This window comes from Neoarius graeffei, chromosome 18, assembly GCF_027579695.1.
Source record: "Neoarius graeffei isolate fNeoGra1 chromosome 18, fNeoGra1.pri, whole genome shotgun sequence".
NCBI lineage: Eukaryota > Metazoa > Chordata > Actinopteri > Siluriformes > Ariidae > Neoarius > Neoarius graeffei.
The window spans coordinates 36,548,695-36,567,992 of record NC_083586.1 but is presented as its reverse complement, the minus strand read 5'-3'; the positions used below and the strand labels follow the sequence as shown (position 1 = coordinate 36,567,992).

Genomic DNA, 19,298 nt, shown 5'->3' with positions numbered 1-19,298 from the left:
CAGCATTCCAAGAGTCCTTATGCTTCCTATAAGCATGCCGGGACGTTTCACTGTTTGTGTCACTCGGCCTGTCTGTGTTTGCCATGTAATATTCCCAGAGGTAGGCAAAGTACCCAACTTTGTTACTTAAGTCAAAGTACAGATCCCACTGGTCAAATGTTACTCCGATACAAGTGAAAGTTGTAAAGTACTGAAGTACTTGCTTTTAAAAATACTTAAGTATTAAAAGTACATTTTCTGTCAACGCATCTCTGTATTCATGCACATATCAATCTGTCTGTGGAATCATGGTGGTTTAACGTTAAGCTAGCTAGTCAGTAAAGCACCACCTGACATGCTAGCAAACTCTTTTTAAACTTAAAATCATGTTGGGTAGCTAATGCTACTAGAAAAGAAAGATCTCTACATTTTGTTTATTTGGCAAGATTATGCTAAAACATATTTCTGAAAGGACTTCAGATAAGTTAACGTTATTCATGTTAGCGTAACTCCATTTTTACACGCTAACTAACAGTGTCCAAGTTAACTAGCTATGTGTAAACGTTAGCCGTGGACAAGGCGATGGCAGCTTGGCGGGTAAATCCATAGAAAGTCATTTGACTAACCAGACTGCATAGCTATTGCAGCGTTATCGCTAGCTGTAAAAGCACAGACAACTTCATTGCAATCTTTCTCTTGGAATAAAACATATTTATATACCTCAATATGCTTCTGCAGGTTGGACGGCAAGTTTTTGTAGGCTGTGACATGCTCTGTTTTAGGCAAACAAAGCAAACATTTAAAACAAAACGAATCTTTAATCCTTTCAGAAAACTGAAACATGGGTTCCAGGTAAAGCCATGAGTGCGTGCATTCCCCAGAAGAACCGCCTCCTTCCATTCTGCCATCAACTGATCGTGTTAAATAATGCTGCTGAGAAATCACTGAACTTGATTTTATCCAGTCTATGGACATGACGTGACCCTAGTGATTACTGATCGGCTGTCTCAGTGTCACCTGGGAAAAAAACAATCACGTTTTAGAAAAGAGAAAAAAAACATCCACTTTCAAAGCCGCTTCATAGTAACGAGGACCTTGACAGAAATGTAGTGGAGTGAAAAGTACGATATTTGCTTTTCAAATGTAGCGAAGTTAGTCATAAGTTTCCAAAAAAAAAAAATACTCAAGTAAAGTACAGATACTCAAAAAGTGTACTTAAGTACAGTACTCAAGTAAATGTACAGTGGGGCAAAAAAGTATTTAGTCAATCACCAATTGTGCAAGTTCTCCCACTTAAAAAGATGAGAGAGGCCTGTAATTTTCATCATAGGTACACTTCAACTATGAGCGACAGAATGAGAAAAAAAATCCAGAAAATCACATTGTCTGATTTTTAAAGAATTTATTTGCAAATTATGGTGGAAAATAAGTATTTGGTCAGTAACAAAAGTTCATCTCAGTACTTTGTTATATACCCTTTGTTGGCAATGACAGAGGTCAAACGTTTTCTGTAAGTCTTCACAAGGTTTTCACACACTGTTGCTGGTATTTTGGCCCATTCCTCCATGCAGATCTCCTCTAGAGCAGTGATGTTTTGGGGCTGTCGCTGGGCAACACAGACTTTCAACTCCCTCCAAAGATTTTCTATGGGGTTGAGATCTGGAGACTGGCTAGGCCACTCCAGGACCTTGAAATGCTTCTTATGAAGCCACTCCTTCGTTGCCCGGGCGGTGTGTTTGGGATCATTGTCATGCTGAAAGACCCAGCTATGTTTCATCTTCAATGCCCTTGCTGATGGAAGGAGGTTTTCACTCAAAATCTCACGATACATGGCCCCATTCATTCTTTCCTTTACACGGATCAGTCGTCCTGGTCCCTTTGCAGAAAAACAGCCCCAAAGCATGATGTTTCCACCCCCATGCTTCACAGTAGGTATGGTGTTCTTTGGATGCAACTCAGCATTCTTTCTCCTCCAAACACGACAAGTTGAGTTTTTACCAAAAAGTTCTATTTTGGTTTCATCTGACCATATGACATTCTCCCAATCCTCTTCTGGATCATCCAAATGCTCTCTAGCAAACTTCAGACGGACCTGGACATGTACTGGCTTAAGCAGGGGGACACGTCTGGCACTGCAGGATTTGAGTCCCTGGCGGCGTAATGTGTTACTGATGGTAGCCTTTGTTACTTTGGTCCCAGCTCTCTGCAGGTCATTCGCTAGGTCCCCCCGTGTGGTTCTGGGATTTTTGCTCACCGTTCTTGTGATCATTTTGACCCCACGGGGTGAGATCTTGCGTGGAGCCCCAGATCGAGGGAGATTATCAGTGATCTTGTATGTCTTCCATTTTCTAATAATTGCTCCCACAGTTGATTTCTTCACACCAAGCTGTTTACCTATTGCTGATTCAGTCTTCCCAGCCTGGTGCAGGTCTACAATTTTGTTTCTGGTGTCCTTTGACAGCTCTTTGGTCTTGGCCATAGTGGAGTTTGGAGTGTGACTGTTTGAGGTTGTGGACAGGTGTCTTTTATACTGATAACGAGTTCAAACAGGTGCCATTAATACAGGTAACGAGTGGAGGACAGAGGAGCCTCTTAAAGAAGAAGTTACAGGTCTGTGAGAGCCAGAAATCTTGCTTGTTTGTAGGTGACCAAATACTTATTTTACCGAGGAATTTACCAATTAATTCATTAAAAATCCTACAATGTGATTTCCTGAATTCTTTCCCCCCATTCTGTCTCTCATAGTTGAAGTGTACCTATGATGAAAATTACAGGCCTCTCTCACCTTTTTAAGTGGGAGAACTTGCACAATTGGTGGCTGACTAGATACTTTTTTGCCCCACTGTACTTCGTTACTGTCCACCTCTGAATATTCCCCTTCTAAGTTCAAAACCATTACTACAGTCAAGCCGGTGACATCAGCAGACATGGCAAATGATGCTTTTCAGGTATAAAACTTTTTGACTTAAAATATGTAAGCACATCAGATGAAAATATAAAAGAAGGGATACTAATTGTACCGTAAGGACCTTTAACAGGAATGTACAAAAAAAAAAGTTTTTAAATAAGTATTTTGTCAGTTTGCTTGACCTTAATATTAAAGCCTGACCAGGAGCATTTTAAGGAAGACAATCCCACACATGTAAATAATTTTGTGATGAGACTTAAACAATAAAACCGTATGCACATTAAAAGATGCTGTTTAGCAGGTTTAACATTGGACGTCACCCTCAAAATATTTGATCCAGCTCCTCCCAGAACAGCTTGATTCATTTAAGCTGTACTGACTGACTGATGGGAGGTCGTTTTGTTACAGACCTGCAGTGCCTCCTTCTTGTATTATCTCTTGTACATGCTTTTGGGGTTATTGAAAGTCAAACATAACTGTCAAGGAAAAGATGAACCTGGTGTCCCTGCGACTGATATAAAAGACCAGGATCCAGGGGTACAAGATGTATCCCATGTATATATTGTTAAAATATGTAACAACGAAGAGGGCAATAAAATCGGTACTGCTCACACAGGTTACTAGAAGGGAAAACTACTTCTGCACCAAAAGTCATAGGAATACAACCAAGGTTTTGTTTTGTTTTTTTTAAAGCGATTTTAGTATTTGGAAATTTGAGGTAAATTCCGATGTAACGCATAACATGAAAGCTGCTCACCAACAGAACTTTTATTCACTATTAAAAAAAAATGCATCAGTTTTCTTAAATTTTTTAATGAATTTTACACTTTGGCTCTTATGCTAACAATATAGACCCAAACTGGAGAATATGAAACTTGAGAATGAAAGATTTCAAGCAAAATAACAAAACGCGCATTAAAGCCTAGGTCACAGCCGGATGTACGATTTTTTGGCCGTGCGATTTTTGGCGTTTCCCAAATCGCTGCGGTTTTTTTTTTTTTTTTTTTGTTCGTGGAGAAAGACGCACGTTGGCCGTAAGTTTGTCTTGCAACCTGAAAAAAACGTAAGCACCCGTAGAGTTTGTTTGACATGACAAAGAACCTCTGCGGCCGGTCTGCGGCCAGTCTACGGCTCGAAAATCAGCATGTCATACGCGCGCCCTCCGTGCGTTTCTTGCGTTTTTTTGCACGTAGACCGGCCGTGGGAGCACGTACGGCCGGTTGTGACCTAGGCTTAAGCCAGTATCTCACTGGGCTGCGACAGCTTGTGACAAATTGCGAACGTCATTCGCGAGAGAGTTTCAAAAGTGTCTTGAAACATTCGCGGGGCTTCTCAATTTCCTCGCATGAGTCGCAAAGTGTCGCTCCTTCGTCGCTGAAATTTTGAACATGTTCAAAAAATTTGTGCGACAGAATTTCTCTCAAAATAGCCGCAAATGCGTCGCTGGTGTCGCAAAGCCGTCGTGAACCCTTCTCAAGTCGGTTTCCGTGAGGTTTCCTCTACTTCCCTGCCTGCCGAGGGAAAGCCGGGCTGCGACAGCCTGCGACTAGTTGGAGACACAACAATTGCGGTAAAATATGCGAATATCGATTCAGTGTGATTCCACGTGAAAATTTTATCGCAATTATTGTCTCCAACTAGTCGTGGGCTGTCGCAGCCCAGTGAGATACTACCCTTATGTAACATTGTTTTTAATTATACTCATATATATAAAATAAATCACTAAGTTTTAACTTCATACACTCTAAAGTTCTCTTCCAAAAAAATGCACGAGTTTTCATACGATTTACTTCCTGTTTGTGAATTTTCAGCTTTCTATTTCTAATAACGATTCCAAAATTACACTGAATTCTCAACCCCGAGCACATTTATGCAGATAAAAATTGCAGAACAAGTCAGCCATTTTGCTTTGGAAAATGCTTTCTTGGGATCGCGTCCAATGCATCTTAACAACGGCAAGGCTTGAACTGTCATTCTCATATCCCAAATGTTCTTTTGGTACCAAATCTTCTTGATTCCATCGTAAACAGCTCCCAAAATGACACATTTTCTGAAACCCCGAACACACATTTCGATCAACAATATCTCAGGATTGCTTTGCTTGTATCAGTTTACAAAGCAAGCGAGTGTCGTAAACAAAAAGGTTCGAACTTACTACTACTCTGCTCGCTTCGTGGCCATTTCTTCTTCGCGTGAAGGTCTTTTGATGAACTGTTAGAGGGGGGCTAATAAAATAGTACCCCTAGTAACAATAGATATGACGCACAGCCTTGCTAAACGTTGTGTGACTAGCGAAGCTAGCGTGACTTTTTACGCTGTGCTTGCGAAACAACATCACAATGGAAGGTTTGATGAATTCAGTAGCGATTTGGAGAAAAAAAACACAAAAGGAAGAAAAGACAATAAATGTGAAAATATCCAAAAAGACCATCCCTGCAATGCATTCTGGGTATTGGTTAAAATGAACAATATAATGGATAATCTCTCAAAATGACTAATATATTTGTTCTCGTGATCAAATCTAATAATCAATATTCTGATGACAGATAAGTGACTTTGTGAAATTGTTAGTTTTTCTCATATGTTCCACCTTTGTACCCCTGGATGCCGCAGCTGATCTTAAAGAACATCAATACAGTAGATGTCGTCATCTCCTATGCTACAGAAACGTATTACTAGAACACCAAATGACGAGCAAGAAAAGACCATAATCAGACTAAGAAATGAAGATGGCACATCCCAGGATGGTGGTGGTGATCCTCAGGGTTGGATGGATGAGAGTGTAAGGGAATATCTCTGTGCTGTCAGTCAGCCTGCTGTAATTATGGAAGGTGACCTACATTCTGCTGTTTCTACAGAGAGAGACTCCAGTTTGGTGGGGTTTTTTTTCCTGCCTCTAGAGGGCATTCACTGCATCCAGTTCTCTGGCCTGTCTCCCGAAAGCACAGGGTTGCTCCAGTTTCATCGTGGTGGTGGCGGCATGTTGCGCTACAGTACATGTCACTCTGCAGCAGGGTTCCTCAGTTCGTTTTCCCCACAGGCCAAATTACATCAAGCATGCCAGGCCAAGGGCCAAAACGTCCAGGGTTAAGCACTGATACACCCTCCAGCACTGAAAAATAAACATCGTGGCATGCTCCCCCCCCCCCTTTTTTTTAAATGTCTGACTCAAACCAAAAACATTTATTATTCTGCCTCAAAGCAATGGCTAACAGCGCTACAGCGGGAAAGGCCCAAGTATCCTGAGGCAAAGACGACAGTGTCAACATATTTACAAAGTATTGGCATACTGTATGTCTGCATACCAGCTATTACACCAGTGCTGATTGTTAAACAGTGCAAACATCTGCAGAATATTCAAACAGCAGGGATGAGAATTTTCCGCGGCTCTGCGGAATTCCGAGTTTTTCCCACTGAAAATGTCATTTTTGTGAAACGTGTAAATCCGTTGAGAAAATTTGGGGGGGTCGGTGCAAGGCGAGGCCAGGGTTCCCGCGGGTCCTTAAAAAGTCTTAAATACAACTTTCGGTTTTCAAGGCCTAAAAACGTCTTAAATTGTTTGGAATGACTGGAATTTTTGAAAGGGAGGTATTAAATTTAATATTGGACTGAACGAGTGAAATGTCCCCATCCGGTTTGGGGTATTTTTTTAACCGTAATTTTAAACGTGAGCAGCGTACCTTTTGGGGGCAGCATTGGTTCTGTGCATTCCGTAGATCAAGAGCTAACGTTAGGAGGCTACTGGAGGCGGTGTGGTGTGGTGTGGTGTGGTGGTTGTGAAGAGTGAGAGATGCGCAGGTAGTTTACGCGGGCGCTAGAAAGCGTTGATAATTATGTCTGTTTAATGACAAGTGGCCGGGGGATGACAGATACCCCCAAAATAAGGAGAAGAATCGTTTGCGATAAAGCGCTGGATCGCACAAATGTGTTTAAAGACGATAACACAGCGCTGGGGACACGGCGGACTGGGAAACTGGTTTTTCACCGACACGAGGCGCGCGCGCGTTAGAGGTCAAGCGCTCCGGAGTGAAACGCAGGGGGGTTCGCGCATGCGCACAAGAGTCAGGTGGAAAATGGGGCTTATAGGACATAATAATAATGATTAGCATCATTTTTTTTTTTTTTTACATAATTAACATTGTTTATTGTACCAAGTTTAATATAAATATATAAACAACCTTTATTTCAAAACTCAATTAAAAAGAACTCCAGAAAATACAATAATTCTAAATATAGTACAATATAAATAATTTGTACAAAAAGTTTTTTAGTTTTATTACTTATCGTCTACAAGAGTGTTTTTAATATAATAATAAGAATAATAATAACAACCACTAATAATAATTAGTAGTAATAATTATTATTGATTATTAATCATTACTACTTATGAATTAGTGATTAATAAATACTAGGGATTATTAAATGTTATAAAAGTAAGTTATTAAAAATTATTACAAATAATTATTAAAAAGTAGTAATTGGTAGAATACAAACAAATACTCATGGATTATAGATAATTTTTTTTAAATAGTGAACATTGATATAAAATAACTGTACTACTACTACTACTACTAATAATAATAATAATAATAAACAATAGTACTACTAGTAATACTTGTTGTTAATGTTATTATTATCAGTTCAATTGTTATATCAATGTTCACTATTAAAAACAAATTATCTATAATCCATGAATAATTGTTTGTATCACTACTACTAATAATAATTACTACTTTTTTAAAAATTTTAACTAATCTTATAACTCAATTTTATAGCATTTTAATAATCACTACTAATTTAGTAGTTGATGATAATTACTACTTATTATTAAATTACATTTTGATAATCACTGCTTATTGATTAAGTAGTAATTAATAATACTGAATTATAATTGCTACTCTATTATTAATTAATATAGCTAATAAGTAGTGATTATTAAAATGTTATAAAATTTAGTTCATTTTTTTATTATTATTAAAAAGTAGTTGTTGCTATTAGTAGTAGTAGTAGTAATACAAATAATTATTCATGGATTATAGATAATGATTATTTTTGAATAATGAACATTGATATAACAATTGCACTGATAATTAGTTTACAGTTATTACAACACATTGATTAATATTGATAATGGTTATGAAAGGTGACAGTTGTTTTTCTGCGTTTAATGTAACGCTCTGATTGTATGACTGCATAAACAGGTTTATGCTGTTACCTGCTATAATGCAGAAGATACTCGAGAACTTCCTCAGCCAGCTGTGTACTGTACGACACTCAGACTGATTTTGCTGTCGGACACAAAATCACACATAGTCAAAGATGATCTTTGGGGATTGAAATAATGCCGGCTAAGGTTGTTCAGCTGGTTCTACTTGCCGTTTATTGTTTTCGTTTTTGAAATGATTCATGGTGTTTTCTCCAGTAAACACCAGTCTTCTCCTTGCTGCTACAGTAGTTCTGCAGGCCCAGAACACACGACTTTGCTTCAGCTGTTTGCGTGTCTAACAGTTGGCATTGATGCACCCTGTTGTTCACCAATTGTGTGCATTCTTCTTAAAGTTAGTAAAAAAAAAACTATTGCAGAAAACAGTTTTAAGTTGTCGTATTTATCATTTTCTTTGCCATGGTACAGTCTTAATTTTTCCATTTAGAGGTCTTGAAAAGGTCTTAAAAGTCTTTAAATTTGTACTTGAAAAATGTGCAGATACCCTGGAGGCTTGTGGTGGCACAAGTAGGCAGGACCGACCGACCGCCCGCCAGCATCTTTCGGCAGCGCTCATCACAAAATTAATTGCAGCTGTGATAACAGAAATCGTCATTGCTTTCTTCAATATTTATGCTAACAATAACTCACGACGATTTCCGGCAACGTTTTGGCGCTAGTTTCATCTCACTTCTACAATTCACGGAGAAACAAGCTATACGTACACAGTTTTGATCACTTCTTAAGTTCTGGTTATTTTGGTTAGTTTTCAAAGTTACTTCGCCAATATGGCGAAAGTTTTGGACCACAAAAATGAGGATCGTGCCAGGGAAATCGATAAATTGAACGGGATAAAGAACTGTTTCCGATGGGCACGGCTCGATAGTAGCGTTACCGTGCATATAGGGACACAAACTGTGACGACGTGCCTTACGGAACATATCCGAAAAGTGGATGTGCTGGGAAAGGTTCTGTGTATTCTGTGCTCAGATATGATCAATTATGGAAACAGAGGAGCTAGAAACATCCAGGAGCACATCAAAACAAAAAAGCACAAAGGTACGTTTTACTTAAATTGTCAAAGATGGAGTCAGGAGGAATCTATATACATATAAAATTATATCTGTAGGGATTTGTTATCTTAAAGTTTATAAACGTTTTAAACCATCATTGAATTTGAGAACATTCATATATATATATATATATATATATATATATATATATATATATATATATATATATATATATGTGTATGTATGTATATGTGGGAAAGTTGGCAGACATTTCAGAGGTTTTTTTTTAAATGTCCCATTCTCATCCCTGAAACAGCTTTCCACATCAGGGCTCGACATTAACTTTTAAACCCACTTGCCCTGGGGAGTGAAGATCACACATTGAGTTGAAGTTTGGTTATCGGTTACTTTTTACTTGTAACGGACAATAACAATTTTATCCAAAATGGTTTTTCCTGCCTTAGCCGCTTTATTTCCATTTCACATGCATGCAGCTGTTGTAAAGTTCCGTGTGGTTGTGTAGAACTCTCTCTGACTGTAGGTCCATTACTCGATAATGTAGAAATCTATAACAAAGTTTGTATGAAGAAAACAATAGGGTGCCAAGACTTTTGAACAGTACTATGTTTGAGAATATTTATATAGCTTTTTTTTTTTTTATTAATTATCCACCTGTAGGTTTAAAAAAAAAAACCACACTGCGTCATGATGGACAGGATAATGTTTGAGTTTAAAATTACTGTTTAGTGTGTAGGTTGTGGGTGTTTTATACAGACCTGGCAACCTGTAACTGAATCAGTGTCTGTCATGAAGCAGCGCGTTTCTTTTCTTTTTTTAAACCTAGAGGGGGCGGCATAGTGGTGAGCACTGTCGCCTCACAGCAAGAAGGTCCTGGGTTCAAGCCCAGCGGCCGGCGAGGGCCTTTCTGTGTGGAGTTTGCATGTTCTCCCCGTGTCCGCGTGGGTTTCCTCCGGGTGCTCCGGTTTCCCCCACAGTCCAAAGACATGCAGGTTAGGTTAACTGGTGACTCTAAATTGACCGTAGGTGTGAATGTGAGTGTGAATGGTTGTCTGTGTCTATGTGTCAGCCCTGTGATGACCTGGCGACTTGTCCAGGGTGTACCCCGCCTTTCGCCCGTAGTCAGCTGGGATAGGCTCCAGCTTGCCTGTGACCCTGTACAGGATAAGCGGCTACAGATAATGGATGGATGGAAAACCTAGAGGTAGATGATATAACAAAAAACAAAAGATATATAAATATTTTGCACAGGACTGTGTTCCTCTGATAAGAGAAACAAAGCTCCAGCTCTCTCTGCTCTTAATCTGTTCTGTTGTTTCAGGATTTATCGCATATGTCGCTTCTTGCTGAGGTTTTTTTTTTTTCCTTATGCCCAAGGTTTTAAACCAATCTGGGTTTTCTGTGTCAAATAAGGAAGAGGCTTCACCTGTAAGAAAATCAAACACTTTCGTGAAGGCGCTAACTTGAATGCGAGCAGAAAAAAATAAAACGAGATTCTTAAGCAAACTTGTCCAGCCTCACTTCCGACTTTTTGTTTTTGTAAAATGCATTTTATATCAATCGTGAATTTCTCTGGAGTTTTCAGGCTGAGCTCCTCCTCATATTATTTAACCACTCATTTCCTCGTTGTTCTTGAAGCATTTGCTTCTATTTAACATTTTTCTTGATAGCGGGGAGACGGTAATGCCTTTCAATCTATTTCTCTGTTTGAACAAGCAAAAACAGCGCAAAAATGAACCATATTGAAGACAGATTAAGCCTTGTCTGTCTGACCCCAGCTGTAATTATCACGTGATGCGTGACGTCATGCACAAGGGGTCTATAAACTGTACGCGTAACATACTACAACAGTGGGGGTATATAAAATAACTTGCAAAGCAGTAAATGAAACAGAGACTAAGGCCCTGTCCACATGGCAACGGATTCAGGTGAATCCGATAAAATTGTTTATCGTTTCGGCCTGGCGTCCACACGGCACCGGCGTTTTGGGTGCCCCAAAACGAAATCTTTTGAGAACGGGTTCCAGAGTGGAAAGATCTGGCAACGACGCCGTTGCGAAGTCGTCTGGATGAGTAGAACGGATTTGTTTACGATGACGTCACAACCACATGACTGTGAGTGCTTCACGCCGGGTAGAAGTGTAACGAACTCGATGCGAGTTGTCAACAAATCCTATAACTTGGTTCATGAAACGCGCTTACAAAATATTTTCACTGTGAATATTTATTGTGTAATGGTGCAAAGTGAGAGAGAGAGAGAGACTCTGCCCTTAGGGCAGAGTCAATCCCGCCAGCAAAAATAGGGAAAAAAAGGAGCGATCTCACCTCTTCAGATGTTGGTTTAAGTCCTACAATACATTCCTCAAAAAGGGTGTAGAAGAACAAATTAATCCATCAATGTGTAGCATTCAATTTATTCCGGACCATTAAAGACGCCGCCTTCCGCGTAGAATCATACGTCATCCTCGCCGCCATATTGGATGGGGCAAAGCGGAGAATAAAGATGCCTCATTCATGTGCTGCGTTTAACTGTACCAACAGGTTTACCGTCCAAACGAGATCACATGGGATTACCTTTCACAGGTGAGACTGGAAAAATACTTTTCATTGTATTTGGTCATTATAACGTAACTTTACGAACAGATTTTCCTGACTTTGTGGCTAATATGAAGTCTCGCAGATAATAGTTTATGCGCATGCGTCCTTACTTCTTCTATTGTCCTGGTGTCTCCGATGGGACCGTCTTACAGCGCACCTAGAGTTGTGGCATGTGTATTGCATTGTTTTCAGCAAGCGTTGCGTTGCCATATGTACCTGATGTTTTACTGATCCGTTGCCCATGTGGACGCGATATTTTTTTTAATAACATCTCGTTGCCGTTGTCGTGTGGATGTAGCCTAAGAAAACAGCCAGGACATAATGGCGGATGCATAGTGAGGAACGCTTTTAGGAACTGAAATAAAAGATCAAAAAGCCTAATTTTTGTGGTGCTACTTTGTAATATATGCTCATTCCAACTTGCCCGGTCGGGCATGTCGAGGGCATATCCCACTTGCCCGAATGAATGTTTCACTTGCCCCGGGCAATCGGGCAGTCCTTAATGTCGAGCCCTGTACATAGAGGGCTATCAGCAGCATCTCTACAACCACATTCACCTCAAGAAGAGCCAACTGAGACTGTGAGCAAAGAGTCAGAATGGAAGACATTTTTACGCACACACACTGAGACAAAGATTTTCAGTTTGTCACTTTTAATATGAAGTTAAATACCACACTAACGCATTATAAAATTTGTGTTTGCAAACTAATATCAGGCTACAAATACCAGATTGTATTGCTTGCTTTTCTTGTGGCGGACAGTATAATTTGCTTTTACGCAGACAGCTGTGGTCTGCATGCATATCAGGCATGTCGGTTTAGCGCTGGCGTGAGCCGGTCAAATAAAACAAAACTAATCCGTTCAGTCACGTTTGAACTGTGGGTTTCCTGGACAATGTTGCACTTTTTCATGCAGGCCATGTTGTTCTTGGTTTAAGACAGTTAATGATCATCTGTTCCTGACTTGTGATAACAGGCAGAGATGACTGGGTGGCTTTAGCTCGCTAGTCGAGGACTGTACAGGGCAGAGCACAAATGACTTCTGACATCTACATGTGCTTTACGGAGTAGGTCAGAGAACAAGTATATGGTGTGGGATTAGACCAGAATAAAATAGAACAGCGTGCACTTTATTTAATCTTTTATGACGGGTGTGTTGGTGCCAGTGGGTCAGCGCGGGCCAGACAATTGGCGCTTGTGAGACAGACCTGGCCCGTGGGTTGCCGTTTGGGGTTCCACAGCATCCCAGTAGCCGTCTGATTGCCTGGTTTCTTGTGAAATGAGGCCTTGATAGAAAGCACAGGGAACTGATTGATTTAAATATGATTTTAATTAATCTATGCCTAGTATTAAGAGGATTAAAGGTCTGTTTCGGCTTTGTTCCACTGCAGCCAGTCGCGCTGGATGAAAGTAGCCTCCATCACAGCCTAGTCTGAATTTAAATCGTGACTGTTTGTGTTTGTCTGTACAAATTTTATTTTCTCATCTCATCTCATTATCTCTAGCCGCTTTATCCTGTTCTACAGGGTCGCAGGCAAGCTGGAGCCTATCCCAGCTGACTACGGGCGAAAGGCGGGGTACACCCTGGACAAGTCGCCAGGTCATCACAGGGCTGACACATAGACACAGACAACCATTCACACTCACATTCACACCTACGGTCAATTTAGAGTCACCAGTTAATCTAACCTGCATGTCTTTGGACTGTGGGGGAAACCGGAGCACCTGGAGGAAACCCACGCGGACACTGGGAGAACATGCAAACTCCACACAGAAAGGCTCTCGTCGGCCACGGGGCTCGAACCCGGACTGTAGGTTTGTGTACATTTTTAATTTTTATTTTTAATATTAATTGCTTCATGTATGTTGTTTCAGGATTATATGGGTGAAACCCCCATCCATAAAGCTGCAAGGGCAGGTAGCATGGATTGTATCAATGCCCTGTTGTTCTCAGGTGCAAAACCAGAGTAAGTTCTATTCTGTGCTTCTCCTTTCATTGTTACACTTCTCTTAACCATGATGCACTGTCCTTAAGGGATATCCACAAAAAAAAAAAAAAATTGACTGTCCGTCATCCTACTAGAGTTTCCCATATAAAGAAGCCAGATGATGTACAGTGCCCCAAGTCAAAATAATTTGACCACACTTTCACCAAATATGGATGGTTTTTGGTGCACAAGGGCTTCAAATCCATTTTGTAGCACATGTAGCTCTGAGTAAGTTGTTTGTTTCAGCTCATTTCTGAAGACAAGCCATTTCTATTAGCTGTATTGACTCGGTCCGCTGACGTCATAATAGTGTAATGTTTTCTGATGAGTCTGGCTTTTACTGACGTATCGGAGATTGAACAGCAGAATGAATGAATGAATTTCCCTGCTGTGTACCATTTTTAAAAAGGCCATTGGTATTAAACAAGCTGAGCCCTTTTTTTTGTGGATTTCCTTTTTTCAAACATTTGTTTTAACCTCTTGCTTTGACCTGAAGTAATTGATTTTTTTTTTCTTGAGTCTGTAATGAACAGCCATATTTCCTTTAGGTTAAAAAAAAAAAGAAACATATGCACAATTCCTAATTTATGCCCAATACTAATGTCCAAAATCATGAATATGACTCATGCCCATAAATTGTCATCGAATGGCTCTTCTTAGATATGCCACAATTAAATTTATTATTTTCATACTTGTAAGTGTTTTCTGTGTAATTAGGAAAAGTTAAGACTTGAAGTTTCTAAACGAGTGCATATTGTACTGCAAGCCTATCAGACTCTGCGATGCGTGGCTCATTAAGGCTGGCGTACTCTTAGTTGGACTTGGCTCGTGTTAAACTCAAGCCTTTGTCATAAGTAATCAAGCGAATTATAGCGTTAACGAACTTCATTTTCCGTCCCATGTTACACTTGTTTGATTTAATGCTGCGTTCAAACTAAAATTAGAATATTATTCGGTCTGGTCTGGTAGTCCGACCACGTCTTGTAATTCCCAGTTGGTTAATTAACGGACGAAATGGATTGTAGTTATGTGAATCCTCATATTACGTTCGTGACGTGGATTCTCTGAGATATCTGAAGACATGAGGCATGAAGAGGATTGTGCATTTGTTCAGTAAATGTAATGTAATTGTATAATGTGTTAAGGCAATAGACAAGCGTGTGTTGCGCGTTTGCTGCTAAAATCCGTACTTGAAGAGAGGAAAGCTCATTGTGGGGTTTTTGGTGGGTGGCCTGTGGTTCAGATTTAAGGGATTGGACTTGTCTGAACCATTTTATTAGGCTATTCGACCTCAAGTTCTTAAAAATTGTGGTGACCGAACACAGAATTATGTCTAATAAATCTGAACCTCGTAAGCAGACATTTCCATCCATTGTGCTTATTAAAATAGAGTTCATATAATTTATAAAGGACTTTCTGTAGCCAGTGATTGTCATTTTTCCCTGATTCCTGCAGAAATTACATAATATTGTTAGTTTATTGCAATTCTGTAAAGAAAATGATCTCTAGGGGATTTCTTTTTAGGGTTCCACATCTTGACTGATAGACTTATTACTAGGGCTGTCAAAATAACGTTAATTTAGATTAGATTAATTATAGAAAAAAAAACAACTTGTCAGGAAATGAACACAGATTAATCTTAATGATTACTCGCATTGATTTCCGCCTTGGCCCCATACGTCACTGTGCATAGCACAATTCGAACATGTGTTGCCTTCACGTGCTAGTCTGAAGGTACTACTACTTTTATAAATTCATATGTTTAAAATTTGTCTGGAATGTTATTTCGATATACAGCTGTTTTGTGACAGTCTGTTAATATAAATATTACACAAATACATTTAGACTTGAGTTGTGAAGTTGGAATTACGAGTATGTCATGTTCAAGCGCTTTGTTGTTGGAGTGAAAGGTCCTCTCCTCTGCCATGTTGAAAGGTTGAGGGTCGTCCTGACTCGGGTATCCGAATAATTTTCCAAAGTTCCCACTCGAGATTACGAGTTGATGGGACGTTCCTGTGTACTTCCAAATCAGCAACTCGTATTTACTGTCATTCTGGTAGCACATGAAGGCAGGAATAGTGCTATGGGATGTAGGACCTTCTGACTAGCATATAAAGGCAGCATTTAGAACCGCAATAGGTGGGTTGCATCCAACGTCCCATCCGCCTCCAGGCTTCAGCGTTAACGTTTGACACCTTAATGGTCTCAAAAAACTTTGACTTTCCTTTTGCCCTAAAATTTTGCGGTATTTTTGGCAAGTTTTCAAGTACACGGTTCAAGGCAATGCTAGTATGTTTTCTACGGGTATAATTGAATTATTCAGACAAAAGTACGTGTTTTTATTTTTAAAAACCTTTATTTCTGCAACAAAAGAACAAGACGACCTGAAAACATGAAACATAAATCAATATCATGTATGTAAGACTTGTGTACGGTACTAATATGTAATACGGTTTTTTATATAGAGTTTAGGACACAAAACACACTTTGTTTCGCCTATAACAATGACTAGCAATATTGCAAAGATGAATTATAAAACTAAAGACATTATAAAACCGGAGTCTGTACTGCCGTACTGTCTTATCGTTCAGTTTGCCATTGCATTGAGGAGGAAATTGAACAACCTGTCCTCATCTACATCAGTTTCCTGTGCAGCCTCTGCAAATTGTGGGTGCCGCTCACGCTGTTCCTCCATCCACCATAGGTGGACTGCCAATGCGCGCCTGAAGCGAGCCAGTCAGAATCAGCGTTACAAATCGGGAAGAAAAAAAAACAAAATGCCATTCACAGGGGAGGCAAGGATGCTGGTTAATACGTCTTGTTTTTTTTAATGTACTCGCTTGAAAATCTTTTTTGTGCTTAAAGAACCTGACCATAGGTGTGCCCGAACGGGCCGAACTCGCTAAAATATTTCTGCCCAAGTGTCTTAGTCGGGCAAATCGGGCATTCGGGCAATGCCTGGCGTTGAGGCTTGACCTCATTAGATATGCGAGGTATGAAGTGGTGGTCAGCTGAGCTCACTGTTCACAAAGCATTACTCTCGCTAGGTGCCTTGCTAGTCGTTAAAATGCCCAATGCTTGCGTTGTTTTGGGCTGCTCGAATCGAACAAACTGTGAGACTGATGAGTTTCTTCTTGGTTCCCCGTGAAGTGACAAAGCGTGAAAGAGCAAAGGTTTTAACAAAAAGGCGAAGAGAAAGGTGGCTTTTGAACTTTTCTCTGTGATCGAAGGGAACAGAGTCAGAGAACACTTGAGTTTGCAATGATCACTTCGTGAAAGGTTTATAAATTCCTCTGATTTATTTTGTATGGATTCGCAAATCCCTTTTCTCTCCGTTATTTTGTGATGTTTTGAAGTTCAGGTGACACTTAAATCCTCAGATGTGTTTTTGTTTACTGTTTGATCATGGTTGCCATATTGTAAACTAACGCGTATGATTTCACTTTATTTACAGTGGTGCTTGAAAGTTTGTGAACCCTTTAGAATTTTCTATATTTCTAGATAAATATGACCTAAAACATCAGATTTTCACACAAGTCCTAAAAGTAGATAAAGAGAACCCAGTTAAACAAATGAGACAAAAATATTGTACTTGGTCATTTATTTATTGAGGAAAATGATCCAATATTACATATCTGTGAGTGGCAAAAGTATGTGAACCTCTAATTAGCAGCTAATTTGAAGGTGAAATTAGAGTCAGGTGTTTTCTATCAATGGGATGACAATCAGGTGCGAGTGGGCACCCTGTTTTATTTAAAGAACAGGGATCTATCAAAGTCTGATCTTCACAACACGTTTGTGGAAGTGTATCATGGCACGAACAAAAGAGATTTCTGAGGACCCCAACAATGCTTTTTCTGCTCATCAGGCTGGAAAAGGTTACAAAACCATCTCTAAAGAGTTTGGACTCCACCAATCCACGGTCAGACAGATTGTGTACAAATGGAGGAAATTCAAGACCATTGTTACCCTCCCCAGGAGTGGTCGACCAACAAAGATCACTCCAAGAGCAAGGCGTGTAATAGTCAGCGAGGCCACAAAGGACCCCAGGGTAACTTCTAAGCAACCGAAGGCCTCTCTCACATTGGCTAATGTTAATGTTAATGTTAATGTTAATGAGTCCACCATCAGGAGAATACTGAACAACAATGGTGTGCATGGCAGGGTTGCAAGGAGAAAGCCACTGCTCTCCAAAAAGAACACTGCTGCTCATCTGCAGTTTGCTAAAGATCACGTGGACAAGCCAGAAGGCTATTGGAAAAATGTTTTGTGGACGGATGAGACCAAAATAGAACTTTTTGGTTTAAATGAGAAGCGTTATGTTTGAAGAAAGGAAAACACTGCATTCCAGCATAAGAACCTTATCCCATCTGTGAAACGTGGTGGTGGTAGTATCATGCTTTGGGCCTGCTTTGCTGCATCTGGGCCAGGACGGCTTGCCATCATTGATGGAACAATGAATTCTGAATTATACCAGCGAATTCTAAAGGAAAATGTCAGGACATCTGTCCATGAACTGAATCAAGAGAAGGTGGGTCATGCAGCAAGACAACGACCCTAAGCACACAAGTCGTTCTACCAAAGAATGGTTAAAGAAGAATAAAGTGAATGTTTTGGAATGGCCAAGTCAAAGTCCTGACCTTAATCCAATCGAAATGTTGTGGAAGGACCTGAAGCGAGCAGTTCATGTGAGGAAACCCACCAACATCCCAGAGTTGAAGCTGTTCTGTATGGAGGAATGGGCTAAAATTCCTCCAAGCCGGTGTGCAGGACTGATCAACAGTTACCGGAAACGTTTATTTGCAGTTATTGCTGCACAAGGGGGTCACACCAGATACTGAAAGCAAAGGTTCACATACTCTTGCCACTCACAGATATGTAATATTGGATCATTTTCCTCAATAAATAAATGACCAAGTATAATATTTTTGTCTCATTTGTTTAACTGGGTTCTCTTTATCTACTTTTAGGACTTGTGTGAAAATCTGATGATGTTTTAGGTCATATTTATGCAGAAATATAGAAAATGCTAAAGGGGTCACAAACTTTCAAGCACCATTGTATCAGGATGTCCTAGCAATCTTTACAAGGATGATGTAGATTGGGCTCCTACACTGAACTAGATAGACAAGATAATCAAGACACTCCCCGTAAACACAGAAGCAGAACGAGTTAACAACACGAAACTGCTTCCCCAGCCATGCAGTTACAGTGAGCTGTGATAACTTCTCTCTCCTGTTTCACCAATACCCAGGTCTTTTAAAGGGGTTCCTGTGGATCTGTGTGAATGCAGAGATGCCAACATGCACGATTTGGGCGTAGCAGTTACAGCTTTGAAGCACAATTATGGTGCTATGCTTAAACCTGAAAATAATACGTTTTTCAACCAGTTTTGCCTGTGTATCGATTGAATCAACACATTGTCGGCATTTGGACTGTTCACGTGTCATTGTTAACATTGATTCTGATAATTCTGGGAATTTCCATATCCTTATGTTAGCTGCGCCGTTATTGGCCGAGAGGTGACCTGATTCAAGCTCTCGGCCAATCACAGCACGTGTTAAATGCAGTGCTCAAAAACGCACAGTAGTGA

General features: G+C 40.0%; 1 protein-coding gene across 1 annotated transcript in view; it reads left to right on the top strand.

Annotated features, from left to right (window-relative positions):
* The window catches only part of ankrd10a (ankyrin repeat domain 10a), a 55,876-nt gene that overhangs the window by 14,185 nt on the left and 22,393 nt on the right, over nucleotides 1–19,298 (top strand). Inside the window, exon 3 of the mRNA XM_060898752.1 lies at nucleotides 13,593–13,684. Coding sequence (XP_060754735.1) covers nucleotides 13,593–13,684 — 92 coding nt within the window. The remainder of the gene's footprint in view (nucleotides 1–13,592; nucleotides 13,685–19,298) is intronic.